At 38.0% G+C, this 25,947-nt stretch overlaps 1 protein-coding gene across 2 annotated transcripts; it reads left to right on the top strand.

Annotated features, from left to right (window-relative positions):
• Nucleotides 1-4,615: 4,615 nt before the first annotated feature.
• On the top strand, nucleotides 4,616-24,306 carry ZNF260 (zinc finger protein 260). Of its 2 annotated transcripts, XM_046681260.1 has the most exons (5): nucleotides 6,876-6,908; nucleotides 8,696-8,798; nucleotides 9,380-9,583; nucleotides 12,369-12,601; nucleotides 19,673-24,306. In XM_046681260.1, the coding sequence occupies exon 5, from the start codon at nucleotides 20,137-20,139 to the stop codon at nucleotides 21,373-21,375; it is 1,239 nt and encodes a 412-aa protein (XP_046537216.1). In that variant the 5' UTR covers nucleotides 6,876-6,908; nucleotides 8,696-8,798; nucleotides 9,380-9,583; nucleotides 12,369-12,601; nucleotides 19,673-20,136; the 3' UTR covers nucleotides 21,376-24,306. The 2 variants fall into 2 exon arrangements, with proteins under 2 accessions (XP_046537214.1, XP_046537216.1); XM_046681258.1 differs by lacking the exon at nucleotides 8,696-8,798 and having other exon boundaries at nucleotides 4,616-6,908.
• The last annotated feature ends 1,641 nt before the right edge of the window (nucleotides 24,307-25,947 follow it).

The raw sequence follows: 25,947 nt of genomic DNA, 5'->3' as shown, positions 1-25,947 counted from the left end.
CAGGTTCCCTACAGTCCAAAATGAGGTTCTGGATATGTATACTAGACTTGAAAACTAACAACTGAATATAAACCAGTTTTGCCACCCTCAGTTCAACAGACCTCAACGGTATTTGAGAAACTGCAGAGGATGAAGAAGATACATTGTGAGGCAGGACTACTTTTGGAAAAAGTTGTTGGTGTGCTATACATTCCCAGCCCCCTGGGGAAAGCAGGGGGTTTTTCCTCCTCTCCTCAAATCAAGCAAATTGACCCTATAGATCCCAGTGCCTCAAAGATCCAAAGTGGAGTGCTGTGAACGAGTTCTTAGGAGAACTTTCCCCTTTTCCCTGGTCATCTGGGGGAAAACGAGAGAAGGGAGCCCAATTCCCACCTGGTGACTGGATTTGAACAACATGGAGGGATCTGGCCTGGGGCAATTTGATCCACCAGAGATGCCTGGAGGTAACGAGGATTTTAAGTGGCCTCTGTGAAGGGGATGTGCCAGCATCACCGTGTCCCCTGCAGTTAGATATCTCCAACAAAAATTTACTCAGAAACCCAGAAAGGCATCTGAGAATAAGAAAAAAGGTCTGCCTTGAATATGCACCAAAGTAGGAGACAACCAAAAACTGATTACAACAGTATGAGTTAAGTAAGACTGTCTTCTTTCCTGCCTCTTCCCTTCCTTCTCTTCCTTTGCTTCTACTTTAGGGAGGTTGGGACAATCTAGAGTTGGGAAAAGATGAGAAGAACACAGAGGGGAAACAGAGAAGCTGCTCACATTCTCCTTCTTCCAGAGGCTTCCATCTTTAGGTAAGACTGAGGTGCTAAGTTGCGAATGTTATTAATTAAATGATTAGCTAGCAGCTGCAATAAATGTAGAGGAAACCCAATTTTTAAAAAATGAGACTGAGTTCTAGGAAGGGAGAAGTTTTCATTTTGAAGAGTTTGGAATACTGATCAGTAACAACGCATGAGGCAGTTAATTTAGCAAATTGAGACTTATCCAATTTGTCCACTGGACTTTTCATTAAGAATGACTGTAATAACACCTGCCAAACATTTCATCCAGGGGTAGGGAAAAAATATTATCTCACAGAGAAGAGCTGATAGAGGCAATTATGGAAGAATATGTTTTTTGAAAATACAAAATTGGACTCTACCATAGATTAAAGACCTAAATGCATAAAGTAAAACTACAAATTAATAGAGAAAAATGGAAAATTTCTTCATGACATAGGGCAGAAAAAGCTTCTTAAATAACAATACAGTAAGCCACAAGGGGAAAAGAATACTGATATTAAAATGAAGAATTTCTGTTTAATAACAAATATAAGAAACAGAATACATGTAGAAGGGGATTGTTTGCAGAGTCTAAAGCTGTCAGGGAATTAGTATCTAGAATATACAAGAAACTCTTGCATATCAACAAGAAAAAGACAGCAATCCCAATAGAAATATGAGCACAAGGTATAAACAGGCAATTTACAGAGAAGCTCAAAATCATTGGCAATCAGAGAAGAGCAAATTAATATTACAAAGAGTAATACTTTAGACGTTTTAGACTAGTAACTATGAGAAAGCTACGTAGTGCTGTGCTCATGCAGGTATGGTGATATGGAAACACTCATGCAATGCTAGTGGAAGTGTGGACTTGTACAAACAACCTGGAGAGAATTTAGCACTACTCAGACAAGCAAAGTCACACCCTATGACCTAGATATTCCATGCCCAAGAAATTCTCAAACTGGTCCATAAGGGATATACAAGGATGTTTGTTTCATTCCCTTTGCTGGTAAGGTATTAGAGGTAGTTAACTTGAGTGTCCATCCCCTGGAAGAGTAGATAGGTAAAATATGGTTGATTCCCTAATATAAATGTTTACATAGTGACAGATGGATGGTAAAAACATGGTGCTTAATGAAAATGTAAGAAGGAATAGGAGACATATTATTTATATAGAAAAAAAAGTACATGCATGTTAAATATCCAACTCTGTAAGAATACCTTTAAGTGTAAAGATATTCTGAATGAGTGTCTACAGTGGGAGGAGAATGGAAACGGTAGGGAATGAAAGATCAATAGAGTTCTTGCATGAATTAATAATTAGTGACTGTGTTTAACTCACCTTCAGATTCAAAGGGTGATAAAAAAATTATAAACATTTTTCTTTCCTGCATACTCCCTATGGAATCATGCATTTAGTGATAATATTACTTCCTCTTTTCAGAACTTTTTTCTACCTCTAAGTTTTTTCTTAACTGCTCTAGCTGGCACCTTTTTAGAAAAAATCTTAACTAATAGTAGTGATAATAAATATTCTTGCCTCTTTCCTGACTTAATGGGAATGCTTCTAGTATTTCCCAATTAAGAACTCAACTGATTTTTAAGAATAAAAAACTTGTAATTTATTTTCTTGTGCACTTTCTACTACAGTCACTGCATTCCTACAGTTATTTCATTAAGTCAGAACAGGTAATACTCCCATTGAAGAGACAGTGAATTTCAGGGTGTAATCAATACAGGGAAGCAATACAGTTAGGGAGAAGGAAGTGAGAACTTCTCAGTATAGACTCTGGAACAGAATGGACCAGGAAAAACACACTCCATGTCTAAGGAAATTCAGGTGGAAAGGCTATAGACTCAGTGGCACTAGGGAAACTGATTCTCATCCTTTCGCTTCTGAGAAATGCCAGCAATCCCCAAATGATTTTAATCCCACTCAGAGCACCAAGTCCTATCTTCAGAAAATATTCTTACTCCTCTGTTACCTACCCCTGTACCCTTTCATTTTTACAAATAATATGAAAGGACAGCTCTTGTGATAATCATTAGCAGGGCTCAAACTCAAGACTGGATAATGCTGACAAGTTATTTCAGGACAGAAACCATAGGTGTCTGCCATGCCAACAGGCTTCTCCTGGGGAAAATGGCCCAGCAGGTACAATCTGCGTGTTTCTTTGGCTTGCATCCATGTCAAATCTAACCAGAAACTTCAGCGTCACTTTTCATTCTCCCTCCTCTTCCTACATCAAATCCTTCAGCAAATTCTAACATTTTTCCCTCCAACTGTTATCTCAAATCCATCTATTTCTCTCCATCTCCACTACTATCACACCAGTTTAGGCCACCATTGTCTCTTCCCTGAATATCACAATTTCCTTCTTCTTTTTAAAAATCTCTCCTCACTTTTTAAATCACTTTACTTCCAATCTTGTCTGCTGTTTTCATGTTTAAACTATCCAAAAAAATAAGCCTTACTAAACTATTCTCACACCCATTTCCGGTGGGGGGGGCGGGGGTCCCCACACCACCAAGCAATTCTTCAGCTCCACCTAGATGACCTACAACTCAACTCAATTCTAACAATATCTACCTGGAGATAGCGTCAGATCCCACAGGTTAAGGGCTCAGTCCCACAAGACTACCACCCACCCACCCCACCCACTTTAGACACCAGTCGCAAGCCCAGTAGACTGGAGGTTCCAACAGTCCCCTCCTTGGGTTCGATTAATTTGCTGGAGCGGCTCACTGAACTCAGAGAAACAAAGTTAAGAGAAGAGATGATGCAAAGGGCAAAGTATGGGGAAAGGGCATGAACCTTCCATGCCCTCTCCGGGCTTGCCACTCTCCCCAAGTCTCCACATGTTGCCCAACCCAGAAGCTCTCTGAACCCCACCTACCCTTTTGGATTTCTAAGGAGGCTTCATTAGACAGTCATTACTGACTGAATCATTGGCCACTGACAATTGATTCAACCTGCAGCCCTTCTCCACTTCTCATGGGGGCAGGGGGACTGAAAGTTCCAACCCTCTAACCACATGGTTGGGTCCCCTAGTAACGGGCTCCACACTTGGGTTACTAAAGGGCTTTCCAAAAGTCACCTCCTTAACATAACAAAAGATACCCTAATAGCTCTCTAAACTTAGTAAATTCCAAGGATTTTAGGAGCTCTGTGCCAGAAAAGGGGACGAAGACCAAACGAATATTTATTATAAATCACAATATCACACTTACTAAAGTTGTAACAAATAAGTGAAAAGCAATAGGATATACTGGAGTCTATGAGGAAGCCATTTGATTTAAAACTAATTCGACCTGGCCTTGTTTTTCCAGAAAGGCCTGTTGTGACCTGTTGAGCATGCACTGTATATCTGCTTTAAACATTTACAGTAATGATGCCCTTAAAGATAGGGATGTAGCTTCCCTCCATTTCAGCATTTCTTTTAAAGATAAGCATCTCTTCCCAGAAACTAAGGATTAATTACTGACCTGCTGTGTTCACCTTGTGACCACTGACCTGCTCAGGACTGTTGTAAAAGGGATATTCCTGCCATATGTGATGTATGCTCTTTGTTCCAAGATGGTACACAATCACTCTGTACTCCCCACTTCTTTGGAGAGCTTCCTTCCTTGGTGGAAAAGCTCTGCTGGGCTATAGTCCTCAAATTGGCTCATAGTAAACTCATCCCAATTTTGATTTATGGATCGATTATAGATTATTTGCATCAATAGTTGTAATTGCACTTCAAATATTTAAGCAATTTATACTAATCACAATTAGTAATCAAGTTTAAATGCTCAAGAAAAAGTGGTTACTGATATTTTATTCATTATATACAGAAATTTAATAAAGTAAACCTTGAAGAAAACACAAACAACAATGAGTAACAGTGAGTATCTCTCACCCCACATCAGAAGTCCTGTGGATGGATGCCAAAGAACTCATATCCTGGCTTATTACATCCCTGGGTACACCACTGCCCTCCCCTAGAGGCAGAGTTAACACAAGTAAGGTAATCTTAGAGAGAACAATACAAACCTAAGGCATTCTGTGCATGTTTCTTCTGGGCAACCAGAAAGAAAGTAAATAACACTGCTATCACATATGAAGACTTACTATTCTTTCATCAATCAAGTATTTACTGAGAGCCAACCACGTGCCAGCCATGGTTAGTCAGACTTTAGTTACACTTAGCTAAACAAAAAGTCAAGGAGAGGCAGCTCCTTTCACGAACAGTCTAGTTTCAAGGAAGATAATTAAAATGCTACTACACATTTCATGCATCTATACGTAAATTTTTTTTCTTTACCACATATACAATTTAAAAATCCTCTATTTTCATTTAATATAATATTGTAAATTCTCATATCCTTCCTTTCCTAGTAAACACATGGTTATAAGATGGCTACTCAACATGCAGCACCATACCCACATTCCAGGCAGGGAGGGGAAAGGAGGGCCAAAGAATACATGCCCAGTGAGCCCGCCCTGCCCCCATCCCTACATCTCTGAACAACTGTCTAAGAATCAACCCGTATCTCTAGATGTGTATATATGTAAAACCAAAATACTCAGCAGACAAGATAAACTGAACCATTTGCCATATTAATAAGAAAAATAAGGGAGTGCAAGGACGATACTTCCAAAGAGAAATAGTAGATTCCAGCTTACTTGATGGGTCTGTTAGGCGTCTGCCAAGAAAGAAAAAAAATCACGTCCAGAAATACAGCATTTCAGAAAGTAAAACACCAAAGCACTTTAAAAGGACTTTCACATGTCACAGAGATTATTTCCTCCTCCTCTGGAGATGTCTCTTGGAGAAAGACAGAGATGAGGAAGGAAACAACAAACCTTTCTTGGAGCCCAGATGACGAGGTCATCTTGCTCCGACTGTCCCTCCCCCACGAGAGAAGGGCTGTCAGAGGAGACGGCGGCGTCCATCTCAATCTCAGCGTCATAGAGAAGAGTCAGGGTCTTTACTGTCAAGGGGCAAGCCATCCTGTGCTCCCGCATATGACTATATGTGACACACAGTCACCGACAGTCAGTCTCCCCAAATCCAAACACACGCCACCACTAGGCACAGTAACACCCTCAGTCACACATTCTCTCCCTCCTCTCCCCACACAGCGCTGCACAGTGACAATCCCCACGGGGGCGCAGTCACAGAAGCACCGTCACAAAGCTCCCTATAGCTGCACAAATAGGAATACACGGTCACACAGTCACAATCACACACCCACCACAGGGACACACAGTCACAGGTAACCCACACCCACACCCAGTGTTACAGACGGTCACACGTTAACAATCATACCACGGGGACTCACAGTCACACCCACATAAAGCTCCTCACATCCGCAGACGGTATCACACACACGCATCACTGGGACACACAACCTCACAACCACCCCTCCTCAGCCCGTTCATCCAGAACAGACTTAATACTCAGGCTCCGTTCCCGCCCTGGGCTCTGGACTTTTCACCTTCGGTCACCCCGGGATCGCGTCAGCGGCCGGGCGGAACCGCTCACAGAGACCAGCACCAGGGTCCAGCCCCGCTCTGCTCAGAACCGCCCGCCTCGCTGTGGGGAAGAGGAGGGGGCGCGGCGCCCTCTGGGAAATGTAGTTCAGCGCCCCGTTCGCGACGGACAAGATGGCGCCCATGTTGAGCCGGGCGAAAGAGACGTCGCCACCCCACACCGCGAGCCTCGAAGCGCACGCTGGAGTCTTCTGGCAATCCTGGCGTAGCCTCGCACCGTGGCTCCTAGTTGGTGTCAGCCTGGCGAGCTTGAACCGAGCTTGTTATAACCCAAAGCACACCACTGTCCACTCCCAGAGGTAGTTAACAAAGTGTAACTGAGTCCCGAGACTCGGCCTACTTACACTCGTTCCCCTATCAGGGAGACAGTCCCACAAGCTCTACCGGAGGAAAGAAAGCGCGAAAAGCTGACTCGAAACACTGAAACTGCTGGGAAATGTAGTCCACAGTCATAAAAGTAGAGAACCGCCTGCTGTGGACTGATGCCGTCCGGTCTCGAGCCCAGGATTGGCGGAGCCCAGGAGACCTCTGGGAGGGCCAGCCAGCCCAACGAGTGCGCAGGCGCACACTTTCTGGCTCAGCATCATCGTCTTTGTCTTCTGGTGAGTTTGGTATCGGCTCCGCAAAGTGCAGATCTGGGTGTGGGACCTGGGTTTCTGGGCTCAGAATCCAGTCAGGGAGGCTGTAGGGAAGGATTCGCGGAGCTGGTGATGGGGCTGGGGAGGCTGAAGGGGAGGAATCGCCTCCTGTGACGTTCCGCGTTCACAGCTTCTGTGGATGGGGGCAGGGGTACAGGAGGAAACTGCGGATGCATGACGGAGGGTGTGAGAGGGTTGCAGAGTTTCAACCTGTATGAGAAACTGTGTGGTTCCAACTTTGTGAGGATGGATGGCATTGTGAGCTTTGTGGGGTAGTAACCTCTAAACCTCACTTTTCTCTTTTCTAAAATAATAAGGATGTTTTCAGGAGCATCCGGTTTTCTGAAAGATTAGAGAGGAGAAAGGCTCAGCAATTGAGCGATAAGTAAATTTTCAAGCGATTCTTATGTAAAAGCAGACTCATCGAGTACAGAAAATTAGCATTAATTTTTTTTAAGAGGAAAGGTTTCCAAAAATCTTCTTATCGGGTGTCTAGACTCCCCATAGGTATTAACTTTTCTTAATTCTTTGGACAAACTTTGGTGAGGACGAACTTTGAGAAGCCCTGGACTAAGGAATAGCTTTAAGAGAGAGTTTCCACTACTGCAGACAACACAGAATTAGGAAACAAGTTGTCCTGTCTTTGGTGCGGAGAGGTCAAAGAACCGCTTTAAGACTCTCCAGTTTGGCAATGAGCATGGTAGTCTGACTCCTAGTTTAACCAGGTTTTCCGCAGACCAAAAGGCCTTTGTAAATGTAGTGAAACAAATTTTCTTTCAGTGTCTGAAAGATACTTTCTTTCAGTATTTTATCACACTTAATATATTTTTCAATAAAATGAAAAAGTAAAGTACCAGAGTACCAAACTTCATATACAGAAATCATAGCTTTGATATATACATAAAATAATCAGTAATAGTTATAGAGAAGACACTACTTTATTTACAATAGCAACAAATGAGATTAAAGTGCCAAGGGGTAAACAAGAAATGTATAAAAGCTACATGAAGATTATTTTTAAATGTTAATGAAGGGCCCAAAAGAAGACTTGAGTAAATGGAAATGTGTATCATATCTTAGATTTTTAAAGTCTGCAAGGTATTTTGTTACGTGAGGAAAGCAAGGTGCTTGTTTGGTGTAATATACTACATTTTTGAGTTAGTGGCGATAAGAATGTATATTTGTAGTTGCATGAAGAAACTTTTACAGTTTATGCAGAAAAACAGTTGTCAGGAGGGAGATGCAGCAGCTAGGGCTGGGGTAAGAATCACATTTTTGCTTGCATGTTTTGTATATTTCCATTTTTAACTGGGATGGAGGAATTAGATTTCTGTGTTTGCGCCATTCATTTTCACGTTTATCACTGCCTCATTCTTGACTGTTTCCTTGACTTCCATGATACTACTTTCATTTTTATAATTCCAGTCAAAGCCAAGGAACAAGCTCCTTCGCCGCCCCCCCAACTCCATTAGTGACTTATGTTTCTGTTTGCCCATTAACTATTAGTGTCCCTAAGTTTCTGACTTTGATCATCTTTTTTCACCTCTAAGATCTCTATAAGTAACGGAATTCCACTGCTGTGGCTTCAGCTGACACAGATGACTAACAAATGTCCGTTCCTAATTGACACTTGTCCTGAGCTTCTCATCTTATATCCAACTGCCTAATGGACAGCTTCACCTGGAGGTTGCACAGGAACTTCAAATTCTTTATATCTAAAATGTCATACTGATATTTCCTTTCTTCTGCAGTTTGTCTCTATCCATTCCCCCTCTGTATTACCTGTTTCATCAATTCAGAGCATTGTCCAGCCAGATTCTAAGACTGACATCTGAGTAAGGGAAGAGCTTCTGAGTAAGTTTAAGCCTCTTATTTGTCAAACCCCATTAAAAATTGGAGACTATGGTCTCTTCATTATATATAATAAGTGATAAATATACATGTTTGCTGAATCAATGAATGACCATTTAATTATAGGACCCTTATAATATTTAATTTCTTCTAGAGTACCATAACCTAGGTAAAATATTAGGCTTCTAAAATTTTTAAGAACTCTGATCCATGAATAATACCAAAATAACTTTCTTACATTTTATCCATATCACTCATGATTGGTGACTTCACATTTATGAGAAAAGTGTTAGGAGGAAAATTATATTCAAAACTACGACTGCTCAATCAGGAGCAAGGCCACAAGTAACACCTGCTCAAAGGTACCTGTGCGGGTTGTGATTCTGTAGAATTCTAGCAACTGAGTCTCATAGTTTCACTATATAAGCTAAATTCTCAAAATAAGCTTCTGAAATGAGTGGAGCCTTTAAATGGCATAATGGGTTTGGCTTGAGATGCAAAATACACTGTTTCCATGTGCTCTCATGCATGTGTGCTCCAGCTCCCAAGCCAAAGAGTCAGCATTACTTTGTTCTTTTTCCCAGGCCGGTTTCCTTGTGCATGCCCAGGAGCTGCACTTTCCTGATCCTTCAAAACTTCTGAGCTTTTAGCCTGAGTTCTGGAATGCTGCTTTGACCGTCGACAGGAAAGTCCAAGTCTGTGTCGCTATTTAGAAGTTTAAAGTCACTAGTTCAAACAAGAAGAGCAATGGATGGTTGAGGAAGAACTGTAAAGGCGGTGTTCTCCAGGTGAGTAAATAAGAACCCAGCAAGTGTGAATGGGATGAAGGCTCATTACAGTTATTCAGTGAGTTTGCAACCTCTGAAATTTTTTTTAAGGAGATTTTCTTATCAGCTCATGTCTTTTGGAGTGACAGCTGCTGGAAATTCTTTAGATACCTAAATAACCTTTCCAGATAACTCTTCCTGGATCACTGCTCTTCTTTTCTCAGATTCTGGAGGACTGGTTGCCCCTCTAACTTCTATTCTGGATACCAGCCTCTCTTCCTCATTTGCAGTCTCAGTTTTCTGATTCTTACAGCCTAAATTTTGTGTTTGTTCTCCCTTTCAAACATTCTCCATTTTTCACTTCTCCCTATATGTCTAGACTCATTTCCTTAAGCATTCAATCCGTCTTGTCAAGGGTTATGGATCTGTAATCTTTCAAAAATGAGCATGTTGATTCTGTTCTTTAAAATTTAACTTTCTATCATCTCTCCTTCCTTCCATTGTTATATACCTCAGAGTTGAATTTTATCCTCTTATTCTTACTTCCTATTGTCTTCTTACCTCCAACTATCATAGTTCAACATTTCTCCACCTCTTGCTTTTATTTTTTTGGAGGAAGATTAACCCTGAACTAACTACTGCCAGTCCTCCTCTTTTTTGCTGAGGAAGCCTGGCCCTGAGCTAACATCCGTGCCCATCTTCCTCTACTTTATATGTGGGATGCCTACCACAGCATGGCTTGCCAAGCGGTGCCAGGTACGCACCCAGGATCCGAACCGGCGAACCCCAGGCCACCAAAGTGGAATGTGCAAACTCAACTGCTGTGCCACCAGGCCGGCCCCTCACCTCCTTTTTACTTTTAAAAAGAAATAATACTAGTATTTTAAAAGTTTAATACATATACTTGATAGACAATTAAAATAATGGGTATGTCCCCTCATTCCTGGCCCTCAGTTCTCCATTTCTCTTCCCACAAGCAGCCACTGTTAACAATGTACGCTTCTAAATGTTTTTAAGTGTACACAAGGAGACTTTCAGGCAAAGCAATGACATGATTTGACTATGACAAGATTACTGTCGCTGCTGAGTTGGGAAGAGTTGTCAAGAGGCAAAGGCAAGAGTAGGAAGACCAGTGAAGAGGCTATTAAATAACCCAGGCAAGGCGTGATGTGGCTTAGACTTTGGTGGTCCCAATGAGGATTGTGAGAAATGGCCAGATTCTGGGCATATTTTAAAGATAAAGCCAACAAGATGTGAAGATACAGTGAGTGACCTGAGAGAAAGTGGCAAGCTTGAACAACTGGGACAAGGAGGTTGCTATTTAAAGAGAGAGGAAGAATTTGGGAGGAGCTGGTTTGGGAGAAGAAGAGTTTGTTTTGGGGCAGGATAAATTGGATCCCCATTAGACACCCAAGTGGAGATTTTAAAGATTTTATTTTTTTCCTTTTTCTCCCCAAAGCCCCCCAGTACATAGTTGTATATTCTTCATTGTGGGTCCTTCCAGTTGTGACACGTGGGACGCTGCCTCAGCGTGGTTTAGATGAGCAGTGCCATGTCCGCGCCCAGGATTCGAACCAACGAAACACTGGGCCGCCCGCAGCAGAGTGTGCGAACTTAACCACTCGGCCACGGGGCCGGCCCCCAAGTGGAGATTTTAAATAGCCACTTGGATATGTGAATCACTTGTTGGGGAGAGAGGTCCAGGCAAGTGATTAATATTTTCAAAATAGAAACCAAAATGCTCAAATGTCAAGCAAACTCCTAACGTATTCTGTGTAAACGGTGTAAAGGGGGTTGGCAAACTACACCCTACTTTGTGTTTTTATAGCATTTTACTGAGACATGGCCACGTTCCTTATCTCCGTGTCCATTCATTTTCTTATTGTCCATGATCACTTTCATGCTACAGTGCCTTAGTTGAGTAGGCATCTGCAGAGACATGATATGTCAAGCAATGAGACAGGACTAAAAATTTTGTCAATCATGGTAAAACTAAGTGACTACAATAAACCCCAAAATGTACTGGTTTAATGAATGTAGGAATTGGTTTCTTGGTCATATAACAGTTGTGTGGTGAGCAGTCAAGATTCGCATGGTAGCTTTGGTCTTTGTGGTTCTTTAAGGATCGAGATTTCTTTGAGGTTGTCTCTTTCTCATTTAGTTGTGGTCAGAGCTGGATCAACAATGCATCCTGGTTCTAGACAGGTGGAGGAGGGGGAAATCCCCACTCTGGTGCAGGAGGGCAGTTAACTTTTTCTGTAAAGGGCCAGACAGTACATATTTTAGGCTTTGTAGGCCATAGGATCTCTGTTGCAGCTACTCAAGCCAGACATTGTAGCACAAAAGGAGTTTGCTTGACATTAGAGCATTTTGATTTATATTCTGAAAAATGTTTTTTAAACCACAAGATAAATGCTGTTAAGAGGACAATTTTGCCTGGTATTCAGATGATGTTGCCTATTTCAGTTCAGGACTGTCATTTTACAATGTGAAAAATTCAGTTCTGATAAGTCTGTGTGAAGGCTGTTGATGTAATCTCTATCAAAATATGAAGGGTTTTAATTACCAAGGAGATGTAATTTTTGTGTATTCTTTTGGCTTATTAGGAATATAGTAGCTTACGTCCCCATTTATTGTACATCATACTTTTGCAAATTTAATGAATTTAAGAATTAATTGGAAAATTTAAAGTAAATAGTATTACTGTATTTGTTAACAGTTTAGTAAAATGCACATGCTAAGCCACCTATGCGTTGGGGTGATGAAATACCTTAATAACTGTCTATTTTTTTCTTTTTCTTTTTAGGTTTTCTAGTCTCATTTTTCATAGGTTATATTTGCCAGGTTTTCAAATTTGTTTGCATAGAATTGAGCAAAATACAGGGCCCTACCCCAATCCACGGGTAATAGTTTTCAAGACCCCCAGCGTATACCTGAAACCGAGAATGGTACTGTTCCAGTAGTCCCCCCTTATCTGTGGTTTCAGTTCGGACTGCGATTGACCACAGGTAACTGAAGCCACGGACGGCCAAACGGCAGGTAAGGGAGAGCTGCTGTACTCTCTACAGTCCTTATTTTCTATCTACAGTTAGTTCCAAATAACCGTTTTTTATTTTTATAATTTTGCTTTTATTCCTTTTTATTTCTCTAAGAATCAATTCATATATGTATTATTTCTATTTGTATGGTTTTTAATACATTAATTTCTTTTCTGTTTACTAAATTTTTGTTTTCCTTATATTCACTTTTCCTTTTCATAATTCCTTAGTTTGAAGGCTTAATTTATCATTATTATTTCTTTTTTTTTTTTTTGAGAAAGATTGGTCCTGAGCTAAGATCCATACCCATCTTCCTCTACTTTATATGTGGGACGCCTGCCACAGCGTGGCTTGATAAGTGGTGTGTAGGTCCGTGCCCGGGATCCAAACCAGTGAACCCCCAGCTGCCGAAGTGGAGCCCATGAACTTAACTGTTATGCCACTGGGCTGGCCCCTTATTATTTCTTTTTTAAATAATGTAAACATTTGTGCTAAAAGCATTTTTTCAAGTGAGTTTTATACATTCTGATATACATTGTTTTCTGAATATTCTGCAATTTAATTTTCTCTTTGACCAAAGAGTTTGTTCAAGCCGATAGATTTTAAAATTTATAAGCGAAAACCTTTTGTTTTTCTAATTTATGTCATTTTTTTTTATTCGGAGTATTTTGTCTGTTCTTTTCTACTTTGTGGAATATTTGAGGTTTTATAGGTCTGCTACACAGGGTGATTTTGAGAAAGTTCTTTGAGCATTTAAAAAAGTGCTTTACTATCTATTTTCAAGATACAGAATAAACTGATTAGCTCTACATTATAAATTAGTATATATTTTTATTTTATGTTCTTATTTTTTATATATTGTCATTTTATGGATTTGATCTCCTAGGTTGAGAGAAAGTCTTCTCAGTTACTAATATGTTTTTATACCTTGGATTTCTATGGTTTATATATGTATGATTATCTTCCTTATTTTATCTTTATTCCTTATTTTCAACATTTCTGATGCATATTGTTTTAGATGCATTTCTTGTATATATAGATTTTATGTGAGTTTTGCTCTATCAGTTGTTAAACTTTAGCATGCCTCAAAATCACCTGGAGGGCTGGTTAAAAGATTGGTAGGCCCTACCTCCAGGTTTTCTGATTCAGGAGGTCAGGGTTGTAGCCTGAGAATTTTCTGTATGAGCCTGTCATAGTCCTTTTCTTTTAATAGTTGTGTTTGTTCTAGTTGCATTCATTGATAGGAACAGCATTGTTGGTGTTGGTTCTCTTATTTAATATTACGCTTTCTGTTTTAAATTCTGCCTCATCTTTTTTATCTTTTACTGTAGGGTTTTTTATTTCTTTGTTTTGAGTATATATGTCTTTCCTTCTGAAAACTTGTAAAATTTATATATTTTTCTTTCTCTTGGTTGCCTGTATACTCATAACTTTCTTAGTCTTCATCCTTGATTTCTTTAGACAGTATTTATTTCCTCCCCACTGGGGATGATGTATATCTTATACATTAGTGTATTTTCAGTCTCCCTCTTCTCTTCACCACACAGTTGGTGATTGTGATTATTCTTCCAGCTTGAAATAGTATTGGTTGCACTCTTTTCACCTCCCCCTTCATATATATGAAATTTTCTTCTTTGCCTTTGATTGTGCAGTGATCCATCTATCAAAGTTCTATCCATCGTTTAACCTTGAGCTTCATTTTTTTCAGTTATTTTATTGAGGTCATAATGGTTTATAACATTGTGTAATTTCAGGTATACATTATTATTTATCACTTTCTGTATAGACTGCTTTGTGCTCACTACCAATAGTCTAATTTTTATCCGCCACCATATATATGTGCCCCTTTACAGCTTTTACCTACCCCTCATCCCTCTTCCCCTCTGGTAACCACTAATCAGTTCTCTTTATCCATGTGTTTGTTTATCTTCCATAAATGAGTGAAATCATGTGGTGTTCGTCTTTCTCATTCTGGCTTATTTCACTTAACATAATGCCTTTAGGGTCCATCTGTGTTGTTGCAAATAGGACAATTTTGTCTTTTTTATGGCTGAGTAATATTACATTATATATATATATATACTACATCTTCTTTATCCATTCATCAGTCAGTGGGCACTTGGATTGCTTCCACATCTTGGCTATTGTAAATAATACTGAAGTGAACATAGGGGTGCATAAATCTCTTTGAATTGTTGATTTCAAGTTCTTTGGATAAATACCCAGTAGTGGGATAGCTGCATTATATGGCATTTCTATTTTTAATTTTTTGAAAAATCTCCATACTGTTTTCCATAGTGGCAGCACCAGTTTGCCTTCTCACCAGGAGTGGATGAGTGTTCCCTTTTCGCCACATTTTCTCCAACATTTGTTGTTTTTTGTCTTGGTGATTATAGCCATTCTGACAGGTGTAAGGTGATATCTCACTGTAGTTTTGATTCGCGTTTCCCTAATAATTAGTGATATTGAACATCTTTTCATGTGCCTGTTGGCCATCTGTATATTTCTTTGGAAAAATGTCTCTTCATATCTTCTGCCCATTTTTTGATCAGGTTGTTTGTTTTTTTGTTGTTAAGTTGTATGAGTTCTTTATATATTTTGGAAATTAACCTCTTCTCGGATATATGACTTGTAAATATTTTCTCCCAGTTGGTGGGTTGTCTTTTCATTTTGTTCATGGTTTCCTCTGTCTTGCAGAAGCTCTTTAGTGTAATGTAGTCCCATATGTTTATTTTTTCTTTTGTTTCCCATGCCTGACTAGACATGGTATTTGAAAAGATGTTAAGCTTCATTTTCATTAAAAATGTGTCTGTGACTTCTAGCCCAGTCTCTTCGATCTCTGTAGTCCCATCCCATATTGTAGCTTCCAGAGTAACTTGAATCCTAAGTATATACTCTCCTATATTTGTATTTTTTCACTTTGATGTGTAAGACATACATTGAAACTCATTGAGAAAAAGGCCAGTATTTTATCCTTCTTGTCTGCAGTCTTAGCACAAACACGGTGATTATTAAATAATTCATGGTTGTTTTAGAGCTTCAGTGTGGAAAGATTTCCCTTTTCAGTTTTATTGAGGTATAATTTATATAAAGTAAAAGTCACCTCCTTTCAGGATATTATTTGATAAATTTTGGTAATTGTTTATACATATAACCAACACCAGAATCAAGATACAGAACAGTTACTTGTGCCTTTTTGCCCACTCCCTCTCCCATCTCTGGTGACCACTAATATGCTTTATGTCACTATAGCTTTACCTCTTCTAAAATTTCATATAAATGTAGTCATACAGTGCATAATCTTTTACACTTAATCTCTTTAACTTAGTTTTGCATTTTGAGACTAATTCATGTTGCATATATTAATATTTCATTCCTTTTTATTGCTGATTATTGTTACATAGTATGGACATAATTTGTTCACCAGTTGATAGACATTTGGATTATTTCTGTTTTCTGGCTATTATGAATAATACTATTATGAACTTTCATAGACTGGTCCTTGTGTGAACGTATATGTTCATTTTTTCTTGAATAAATGCCTAGGAGTGGGATAGCTGAATAGAATAGTAAGTGTATATTTAGCTTTATAAAATAATCTCAAATTGTTTTCCAGAGTGGCTGTGCCATTTTTCATTCACACCAACAATGTGGGAGATGTCAGTTCCCACTCTCATACTTGGATTGGCAGTCTTTTTAACTTTAGCCATTTTAATGGGTGGGTAGTATATCTCATTGGGGTTTTAATATGCATTTCCCTGATTACTAGTTAAGATGAACTTCTCATGTGCTTATTGGCCATTCATATGTCTTATTTTGTGAGTGTCTATTCTAGTCTTTTGCCCTTTTTGAAAACTAGATCATTGGACCAGCTCCGTGGCCAAGAGGTTAAGTTTGTACACTCTGCTTCGGTGGCCCGGGGTTTGCCGGTTTGGATCCTGGGCATGGACCTAGCACCACTCATCAGGCCATGCTGAGGTGGCATCCCACATAGGAGAACTAGAAGGACCTACAACTGTGATATACAACAGTGAACTGGGGGGCTTTGGGGAGGGGAAGAAAACAACACTAGATCATTTATCTTTTTATTACTGAGTTTCAAGAGTCCTATATATTTTGAATACAAGCCCTCTGTTTCTCCCAGGTTGTGGCTTTTCTTTTTGTTTTCTTAACTGTTTTTTGAAGGGCTTAGTTTTTAATTTTGATGAAGTCTACTTTACCATTTTTTCTTTTATAATAGTTTTAACACTATGTTGAGGTCTATGATTCATTTTGAGTGAATTTTTGCTTATGGCATGTGGTAAGGGTTGAGGTATTTTTTTTCTAATTATGGAAATTATAGCTTTGATATGAGTTGTAGCATATTACCAGAGCCAGTTCTTAACAATGATTTATAAGAAAATGATAAAATTTTGAGAGTGAAAGATCAGAATAATGTTGAAGGTTTACCACCTAGAGGATGGAAAACAATTAAAAAAGAAAGGATTTAGAGAGCAGCTGGGAAAGGGGCTCTTCACAAGAGAAGAGCTTGGGTGCCAGTATATCAGGCATGATGAAAGAAGAGAAATAAATGAAAACTGAAATTGATGGCAAGGACAGTTTCTGTATCCAGAAATAATAGTATCAGTAATCAAAACACTGCAGTAAATCAGATTTGGAAGCAAAGATGGCTATTTTCTTTCGTTAAATATGTGTATATTTTGCTGTTTAGCCCATGTGAAACTCAATTGCAACTAGACAAAAGAGCACGGTCATGGTTATTCTACAATTATAGATTGGTTCAAGTTAAAGGACCCAAATCTGCAGGGACGTCTCTGTAGGTGCAATGAATAGGAGCTTTTAAAAGTCAAATAGGGTTATAGCCATGCTTGCTCCATCTTTTCTTACCTGCAGTTCCTACTTCACATAGGCAACTATTTTCAACTCATTTAACTGTGTCTACTGGTGTTTATTTCCACATTTTATACAGCCATTTTGCCTATTTTTTATGTAATCATTTTTAACCATTATCAACATGCTAATATGAAAGATGGAGTTTAGGAAAAGTTCCTGCATTCATTTTTCTTCATATTTTCTCTGGAAAATATGCTAGCAGAGATGCCTCTGGTTGGAGTTCATTCAAGAACACTGTATATTAAGCACCTGTGACATGCAGGAGCTTTAGAGACACTTGACACAACTCAGTGAATGAAGCAGACACAGCCCCTGGACCCCACTAGGAGCCTGAGACTCAGATAGTCACACACCATATCATTCACAGATCCTGTCCCCTGCATGTCCCAGGGGATGCCCTCCTATGCTCCTTTACAACTGGAGGCCTCTTCCCATGTTCTCATGCATGATGGACCCCAGCACCAACTAAAGACCTGAGTGTTCTTTGAGTGCCAGAGGAGGGCCTCCTGTCTCCACCTTCAGTAGATGTTGAAATTCCTGGATTCCTCTACTCATTTTCCAATTATTACTCTCTATCCCTTTCTCCTTTCCTTCCATTCTTCCTTTTTTATTGAGGTATTTCCTGGAATTTTTTTCCCCAACCTATTGAATTTTGGGGTTTTTTTATGGTGAGGAAGATTGGCCCTGAGCTAACATCTGTTGCCAGTCTTCCTCTTTTTGCTTGAGGAAGACTGTTGCTGAGCTAACATCTACACCAATCTTCCTCTATTTTATATGTGAGATGCCATCTCAGCCTGGCTTAATGTGTGGTGTGTAGGTCCATGCCCAGGATCTGAACCTGCAAACCCTGGGCTGCCAAAGTGGAGCATGCAAAGTTAACCACTATGCAACCAGGCCAGCCCCTAAACCTATTGAATTTTTAAGGTCAACATCATACTGTTTATTTCCAAAAGCACTTCTTTATACAAACCTGTTAATATTTCATTGCTATATAATCTCTTAGCTTTCTGTGATACTAATTATAGTAATGTGTATATGTGTTCTTCTGTTCCTTGCCTTGTTTTTTCCTTTTGTTTTGATCTTTCATGGTAGGGTTTTCATCAGATTTCTGCGACCTTGAGCTACACATTATTACTTAATATTGAGGTATCGGAGAGATTATTGTAATCTGTGTGTGCATGGACAGGGCTTGTAAAATGGTGGGCTTCACTGTGCAGCATTCAGTCAGATATCTAGGTTCTTCTTTTATATGATTCCAAATGTCAGTACTACAAGTGTTCTCATGGTCTTTTCATTTTTTTCAGAAAAGAACCCTTCCATCATCTGACACCTGGAACTTTTTCTCATCCCCTTTGCACTATGGCACTCTCATCTACTTTGCATGTCATCAGTAAATTTGGAGCCCCTTGGTTACACTTTATCTGGATAATAAATTCCTATTTCCTTCCATCTGGGAAAGTTGGGGGCATCAGCTACTCCTTTTATAATCATTTTTTAAGCTCCACCTTCCACTCTAACCCAATTTCTCCAGTTATAGAGTCTTTCTGTTGACAGCTATGTCACAAAGTACTTTGCTTCTAGTTGCAATCCTCATCTGCTGGCTTTTTATTTAAGCCACTCAGTTCTGCTGTTTATTGACATTTCCTTTCAAAATTTCCTAATACTTTTCATCTACTGATGTCTCCTCAACTTTTTAGTTTTTATGAATATATGCCCCCTTACGGCCATTTTAATGGAGTTTCAGGAAGATGTAGAAATAAATATCTCTTTAGTCACACCTCCTTTTTAATGACCCTTCTATTCATTTTATTTTTTATCCCTTCATCCTAGGTTCTTCCAATTTTATGTATTTGTCTTTGCATCCTGTTTGTCACTTGTTCTTTATGTTTTCTCTTATTTATGAAGTCTACAAAGTTACATTTAAATGCCATTTAAGCTAGATGCACCCATGAATGTTAGTTGTATTTGAGCTTTCTTTTATACTGGTAGACTGGGTTTGAAATAAAGAGTCTATTTTACAATAGCATATTTGTGAAATTTTATTAATAGTGGAGAAATTCACAAGTGTTGTTGATGATGACAACAGCTATTTTATTGGATGTTTACTACATGCCAGGCACTAAATATTTTACAGTTATTAACTCTTTTTAATGATGATTTTTTTTGTATTCCCTTTCAGAAAAGACCTGGGAAATTTATAAATAGATAAAGACACAACATGAAAGACTTGTGATTTAAGTCTTGTCTTTCTCTGTGAAAATACAGCCAAGGAAAAACTCAGAAAACCTATGAAATAGAAAAGTATTTCCTTTGAGCACAGATATTAATTCTTTAAGACTACACCTCTATGTATGGGACTGAGTTTAAAAGAGTTTGGAACATAATTTATACTTAAATATGGTAGAAGCTGTTTAAGAAAGAACCATTAGGAATATAATGAGGATGCTATATTTCACCCCATTTTGTAATCACCTAATCTCAGGATAACCAAGGTGAAAGTCTTTCATCATAAATTCAGCTTCATTAATTTTGGAGTGAATTAATTTTGGAGAGAAACCATATGAATTTAGTAATATGGAAAAGCTTTCATCCATGTTACATGTCAATAGATACTAAGGAATTTGTGTTGGAGAAAATATCTGCATGATAAGAATGTTGGAAAGCCTTCAGCCTGAATCAGATCTCCTTCAGCATGATCAAATTCATACTAGAGAGAAACCTTTTGAATGTAAGGAATGTGGAAAAATGTTTAGCCTGAAGCAAAACCTCATAGAGCATAAGAAAATGCATACTGGAGAGAAATCACATGAATGTACTGAATGTGGTAAAGTATTTTCTCGAGTCTCCTCCCTTACTCTACATTTGAGAAGTCATACAGAAAAGAAACCATATAAATGTAATAAATGTGGAAAAGCCTTCAACCAGAAGGGAAACTTCCTTTCTCATCAGAAACATCATATTGGAGAGAAACCTTATGAATGTGGGAAAGCTTCTATTCAGATTCCAAGCGTCATTAAACACCAGAGAAATCATACTGGAAACAAACCATATGCATGTAAGGAATGTGGGAAAGCCTTCAATGGCAAATCATATCTCAGTGAGCATGAAAAAATTCATACAGGAGAGAAACCATTTGAATGTAATCAGTGTGGAAGAGCCTTCAGCCAGAAGCAATACCTTATTAAACATCAGAATATCCATAGTGGAAAGAAACCCTTTAAATGTAATGAGTGTGGAAAAGCCTTTAGCCAGAAGGAAAACCTCATTATCCATCAAAGAATACATACTGGAGAGAAACCTTATGAATGTAAAGGATGTGGGAAAGCTTTCATTCAGAAGTCAAGCCTCATTAGACACCAGAGAAGTCATACAGGAGAGAAACCCTATATATGTAAAGAATGTGGAAAAGCCTTCAGTGGCAAATCAAATCTCACTGAGCATGAGAAAATTCATATTGGAGAGAAACCCTATAAATGTAATGAATGTGGAACAATCTTTAGGCAGAAGCAATACCTCATTAAACATCACAACATTCATACAGGAGAAAAACCCTATGAGTGTAATAAATGTGGAAAAGCATTCTCTCGAATTACATCACTTATTGTACATGTGAGAATTCATACAGGTGATAAGCCTTATGAATGTAAAATATGTGGGAAAGCCTTCTGTCAAAGCTCATCTCTTACTGTGCATATGAGAAGCCATACAGGGGAGAAGCCCTATGGTTGTAATGAATGTGGGAAAGCTTTCTCTCAGTTCTCAACTCTTGCTCTACATATGCGAATCCATACCGGAGAAAAACCTTATCAATGTAGTGAATGTGGGAAGGCTTTTAGCCAGAAGTCACATCACATCAGACACCAGAGAATTCATACTCATTAAAGCTCTATGAATGCCTTGAATTTAGGAAAACTTTGAATAGAATTCATACTTAACAGTATATCAGAAAATTCATTTTGCAGTAAATTGATGTGAATGTGGAAAAATCCTTCAGCAAGAACTCAAAACTTCAAATACTGAGAATTTTAATAAGTATCATAGTATCATGAAAACCTATACCCCCAGAACTCCCACAACAAACATTGTTAATGCTGTACTTTTAGGAGCATTGTCATTGAAGTAAGCATCCAGTCATAGAAAATAATCAACAGTTCTGGAAGGCCCACCTGGTGCATTAAGACAAAGATATGAGAGGTATAAAGATTTGAAATTAAGAGACAAAATCGTTCATTATTTGTTATATGTTTTGCTACATATATAATCATCAAAATTATTTCCTCTTGATGCAGTGATAGAAAACAGATTGTGACAGAATGTTGTATCCAGAAACATGCATGTCTTTATGGGCAATTGGTCATTGCGAGAGCTGGTATCACAAATTGGTAGGGAAATCATGGATGATTAAGAAAATGGTCTCAGGGTAATTGACACTTCAAATATTGGATCTTTGCTTTTGTCATATATTAAAATATTTATTTATTATGAAATCCGAAAGTATTGAAGACTGGAATGCAAAAAGCAAAACTTAGCAATATAAACATTTTATAGAATGTTTTCAAACCTTGGGGTAGGAAAAAATTTCTAAAATATATTCCAGAATACCCACTCTTGAGTATATATACGTATACCTGAGAGACTGATACATGTACCCGGGGAGTCATATACCTTTATGTTCACTGCAGCATGAATTATATTATCAGAAAATTGGAAACAAATCTCTGTTCCTTGTGAAATGGATGGGTAAAACATGATAGAATCACACAGTAGAATATTCTCTAGCGCTTAAGTATAACAAATTGATATATATTAACAGAAAGATCTGGAAAATCGTGTAGATTGAAGAAAAATGAAGTGATGAATATATTATGGTACCTGTGTGAATTTGAATTAAATCAACACTAACCAACACTAGTATTAAGCATTGGTTATGGATGAACATTTTTATGTAAAAGCATGAAGAATGGATTTTAAGGATATATACTCTATTCTCAAAAGTGGTTGCCTCTAGAAAGAAAGGCAGTAGAAGGGAAATGGGACCAAGCGTGGCAGTTAAAGAGTACTTCAGTTTTGTATCTAAATACCTATCTCTCATTAAAAAGAAATAAAGATTACAAGTAAATATAAGAAAATGTTAGTTAATTCCAGGTTGTGGTAATATGTATGTTTATTCTATTGTTTCTGCTGTTTTCTTCTAAACTTCTGAAAATTAAAAAAAGAGATAGGAGTAGGGAAGCTATACATGAAGCACTTGTTATATTGGACTGACATTCCCAGTCAGATGCTAATATTTTATGGAAAATATCTCTAAAATCATAGCTTTACTATAAATTTTGAAATAATTTTTTAATTGAGATGGTAGCTTAACAAATTGAATTATTTAAATTTACTCTCATATCACATCACTAATTTGTGTGTGGTCTACTCAGAAGTTATAGCATGATTTTGCAACAGGTTAGTTGGATCCCACGTACATTTAAGGATCAAATCAACTTAATAATACATGCACAGACTTGGCAGAAAGAAATTAGTTTTTACTGAAACATCAGAAATTTTGATACTCCACATAACCAGTATTGGCATTAGAAATTAGACAGTTTTTTAAAATGAGGAAACCATCTTACTCTTAAATTTTTTTATATGTGTCTAAGTAAAACATCAACTCTTGCATTTCAGCTTCAATTTTAACAGCAGACTAATTTTTTTCTCTATTCGCCCAGACACAATTAGTCAGTCCCCTTCTTGTTTGTTTCCTTGGGAAAATGGTGCTGAAAAGGGACATATCAGACCTAAACAATATTCTTTTAATTAAAACAAATCTTTTTGAGGATTTTTGTTTACTTGATGCCTTTCCACAATAATTTGACATAGAAAGTTAATAGTACTTTTTTGAATAGTGATAAAAACGAATATGCAACATTTAAACCTTAGGCTGATTTCAACTATATTGATTTCTTTTAAGCACAAAATAATGAAATGCTAATAGAACTGTTAGCACTGTACTGCTTGTTACTAGCTTTTTTAAAGGTAGGTCTTGAGATAAGATTATAAATGCCAGGGGTTAATTTTCTGAGGTAATGTACCTAAATAACATCTGTATCTATGTAAATCTAAATTATCCTCTATTTTCTTCCATTCCTCATTAATCATTCTCTCATATTCCTGAAGTGTACTGCTCTTGTGCTTGTGCAGCTTTGAAGTCACCAGACTAACTAGGAACTCTTAATTCAGACCAAACTAGGACTACCTTTTGGTGCTTATAGTTGCCCAGTGCCAAGCCCCAGCAACAAGAATGATTATGATGGTCAGATAGGGTAAGATGAGCAATCACTGCACAGTATTCTGTGATATCATGTACTGTAAGTTTATTCAGCCATTCTCCTACTGATTCAACTTGTTGCTAGTTGTTTGCCACCACAAACAACACTACAGTAAACACCCTTATAATCAGCCTTTGTATTTCAGGTATTTTTATTTCTGGAGGATAGATTACAAGCAACAGATTGCTAGATCAAAGGATATATGCTGTTTTATCATTTTAATAGATACTATCAGTCATTTTCAAAAACGTGTTCTCTAGCCCTGCAATAAGTGGTAGTATACTATTTAAATTCATGCTTTTCTGATAAGTATAAACCTTACCTACTCCTAGATTTGCTTCTTTGTAAATTTTCCTATTGTAAATTTTTGTAGCCTATTTTCCTATTGGGTTATCTTTCTCAATTTTGAAACCTCGTCATAAATTAGACATTAGAAAATTGTCTAATTTTTGTCATAAAAATTTCCATAAAAATATTTTCTAACATTTTTTTTAAAGATTGGCACCTGGGCTAACAACTGTTGCCAATTTTTTTTTAAGGATTGGCACCTGGGCTAACAACTGATGCCAATCTTTTTCTTTCTTTTTTTTTTTCTGCTTTATCTCCCCAAACCCTGCCTGTACACAGTTGTATATCTTAGTTGCAGGTCCTTCTAGTTGTGGGATGTGGGACGCCGCCTCAACGTGGCCTGATGAGCAGTGCCATGTCCACGCCCAGGATCTGAACCCTGGGCCGCCGCAGCAGAGCGCACGAACTTAACCACTCGGCTACAGAGCTGGCCCCTGTAATTTATATAATCAAATATGTATTAATTTCTTCTAAGCTTATGAATTGGTTAAGAGGAGATTTTAATCTCTAGACTATATTTTTTATTTCTTAGGTTTTTCTTCCAAGTTGGTTATTTCCCCTTTTTTCCATATGTAAATATTTAATCCATCTAGAATTTAATTTTTAATGTTATAAAATGATGGTTCATTGTTATTTTCTTCCAGATGGGTTTCTGGTTGTACAAGTACAATTTGTCAAAACAATTCATCTGTTCAGTAGTCAGTCACACAGCTCTTCACACAAATCTGCATAGCCACCAGCAGCAATCACAGATTTGAATTGGCAGTCAAAAAAACAGAACAGAATAGGCTGTAACTCAGTTTTAGGTTTATTATTAGCTTTACCCTGATTAGAAAACACCCTCACAGCATGATCATCAGACAGTCCTGCAACTGCCCAAACAAGCACACCTTCCAGGGCCTCAGCACTGCACAGGTGAGAAGAGGCCAGACTGGGTGTGGTTCACTTTAGCATTGCGAAACATTAACACTCTCATTCAGGACATGTTACAATAATCTACCACTACGACTGCATGGTGTGCCACCATCACATGGAGCACACTCAGCTGTAAGACTGATACCTACTTAAGCACAGGGAAGCCACTGCCTTGGTTTCCCACGACTTATGATGCTTTACTCACAGTCTTTCAATGTCTGTATAGCCAATTCACAGCTCTCCCCATCCAGGTACAGGCTACAAATTGATGCATTTACAATGGTATTTTCTTTAAGGAAACTGTGGTAGAAAGGCAAATCTAAGGTCATCTTTCCAGACATGGGTCAGTGAGAAAGGTCTGTTCATAATCCTTTACTGATAACATCCTTTTCCTATTCAACTGAGATTTTGCTATGTAGTCCTTTAACCATATGGTCTTTTCCTCATTCAACTGAACTGCCTTGTATTTTCATTTATACCAACACCTATTTCTGTATTCTCTTGTTCCACTATTTTTCTTTTTCCATATTAATATCATGTTAATTGATAACATTAATTTAACATTAGCCTTATTGTATTTTGATACTGCATAATAGAGCAAATTCCCTTGCTCTTTTTCAGGTTTTTTGGCTAATCTAATTTTCTTTTTATATAAGTGAAGAAAATTTTCTCAAATTACAAAAAACAAAAACCCTTTGGTTTTTTAACTGGAACTGCATTAAATTTATACACCTATTTTGGGAGAAATGACATTTATGATATTGTCTTTCTGTCCCAAAACATAGTATGCCTTTGCATTTGTTCGGATTATGATTCATGTCATTTAGCATGAGGATTCTGAACAAAGTAATTTGAAGCTCATCCCTGCTTAATA

The sequence above is a fragment of the Equus quagga genome, chromosome 13 (genome assembly GCF_021613505.1).
Source record: "Equus quagga isolate Etosha38 chromosome 13, UCLA_HA_Equagga_1.0, whole genome shotgun sequence".
In the NCBI taxonomy this organism is placed as follows: domain Eukaryota; kingdom Metazoa; phylum Chordata; class Mammalia; order Perissodactyla; family Equidae; genus Equus; species Equus quagga.
Note: the sequence above shows the minus strand (reverse complement) of the source record. Positions and strands in the feature narration are given on the sequence as shown.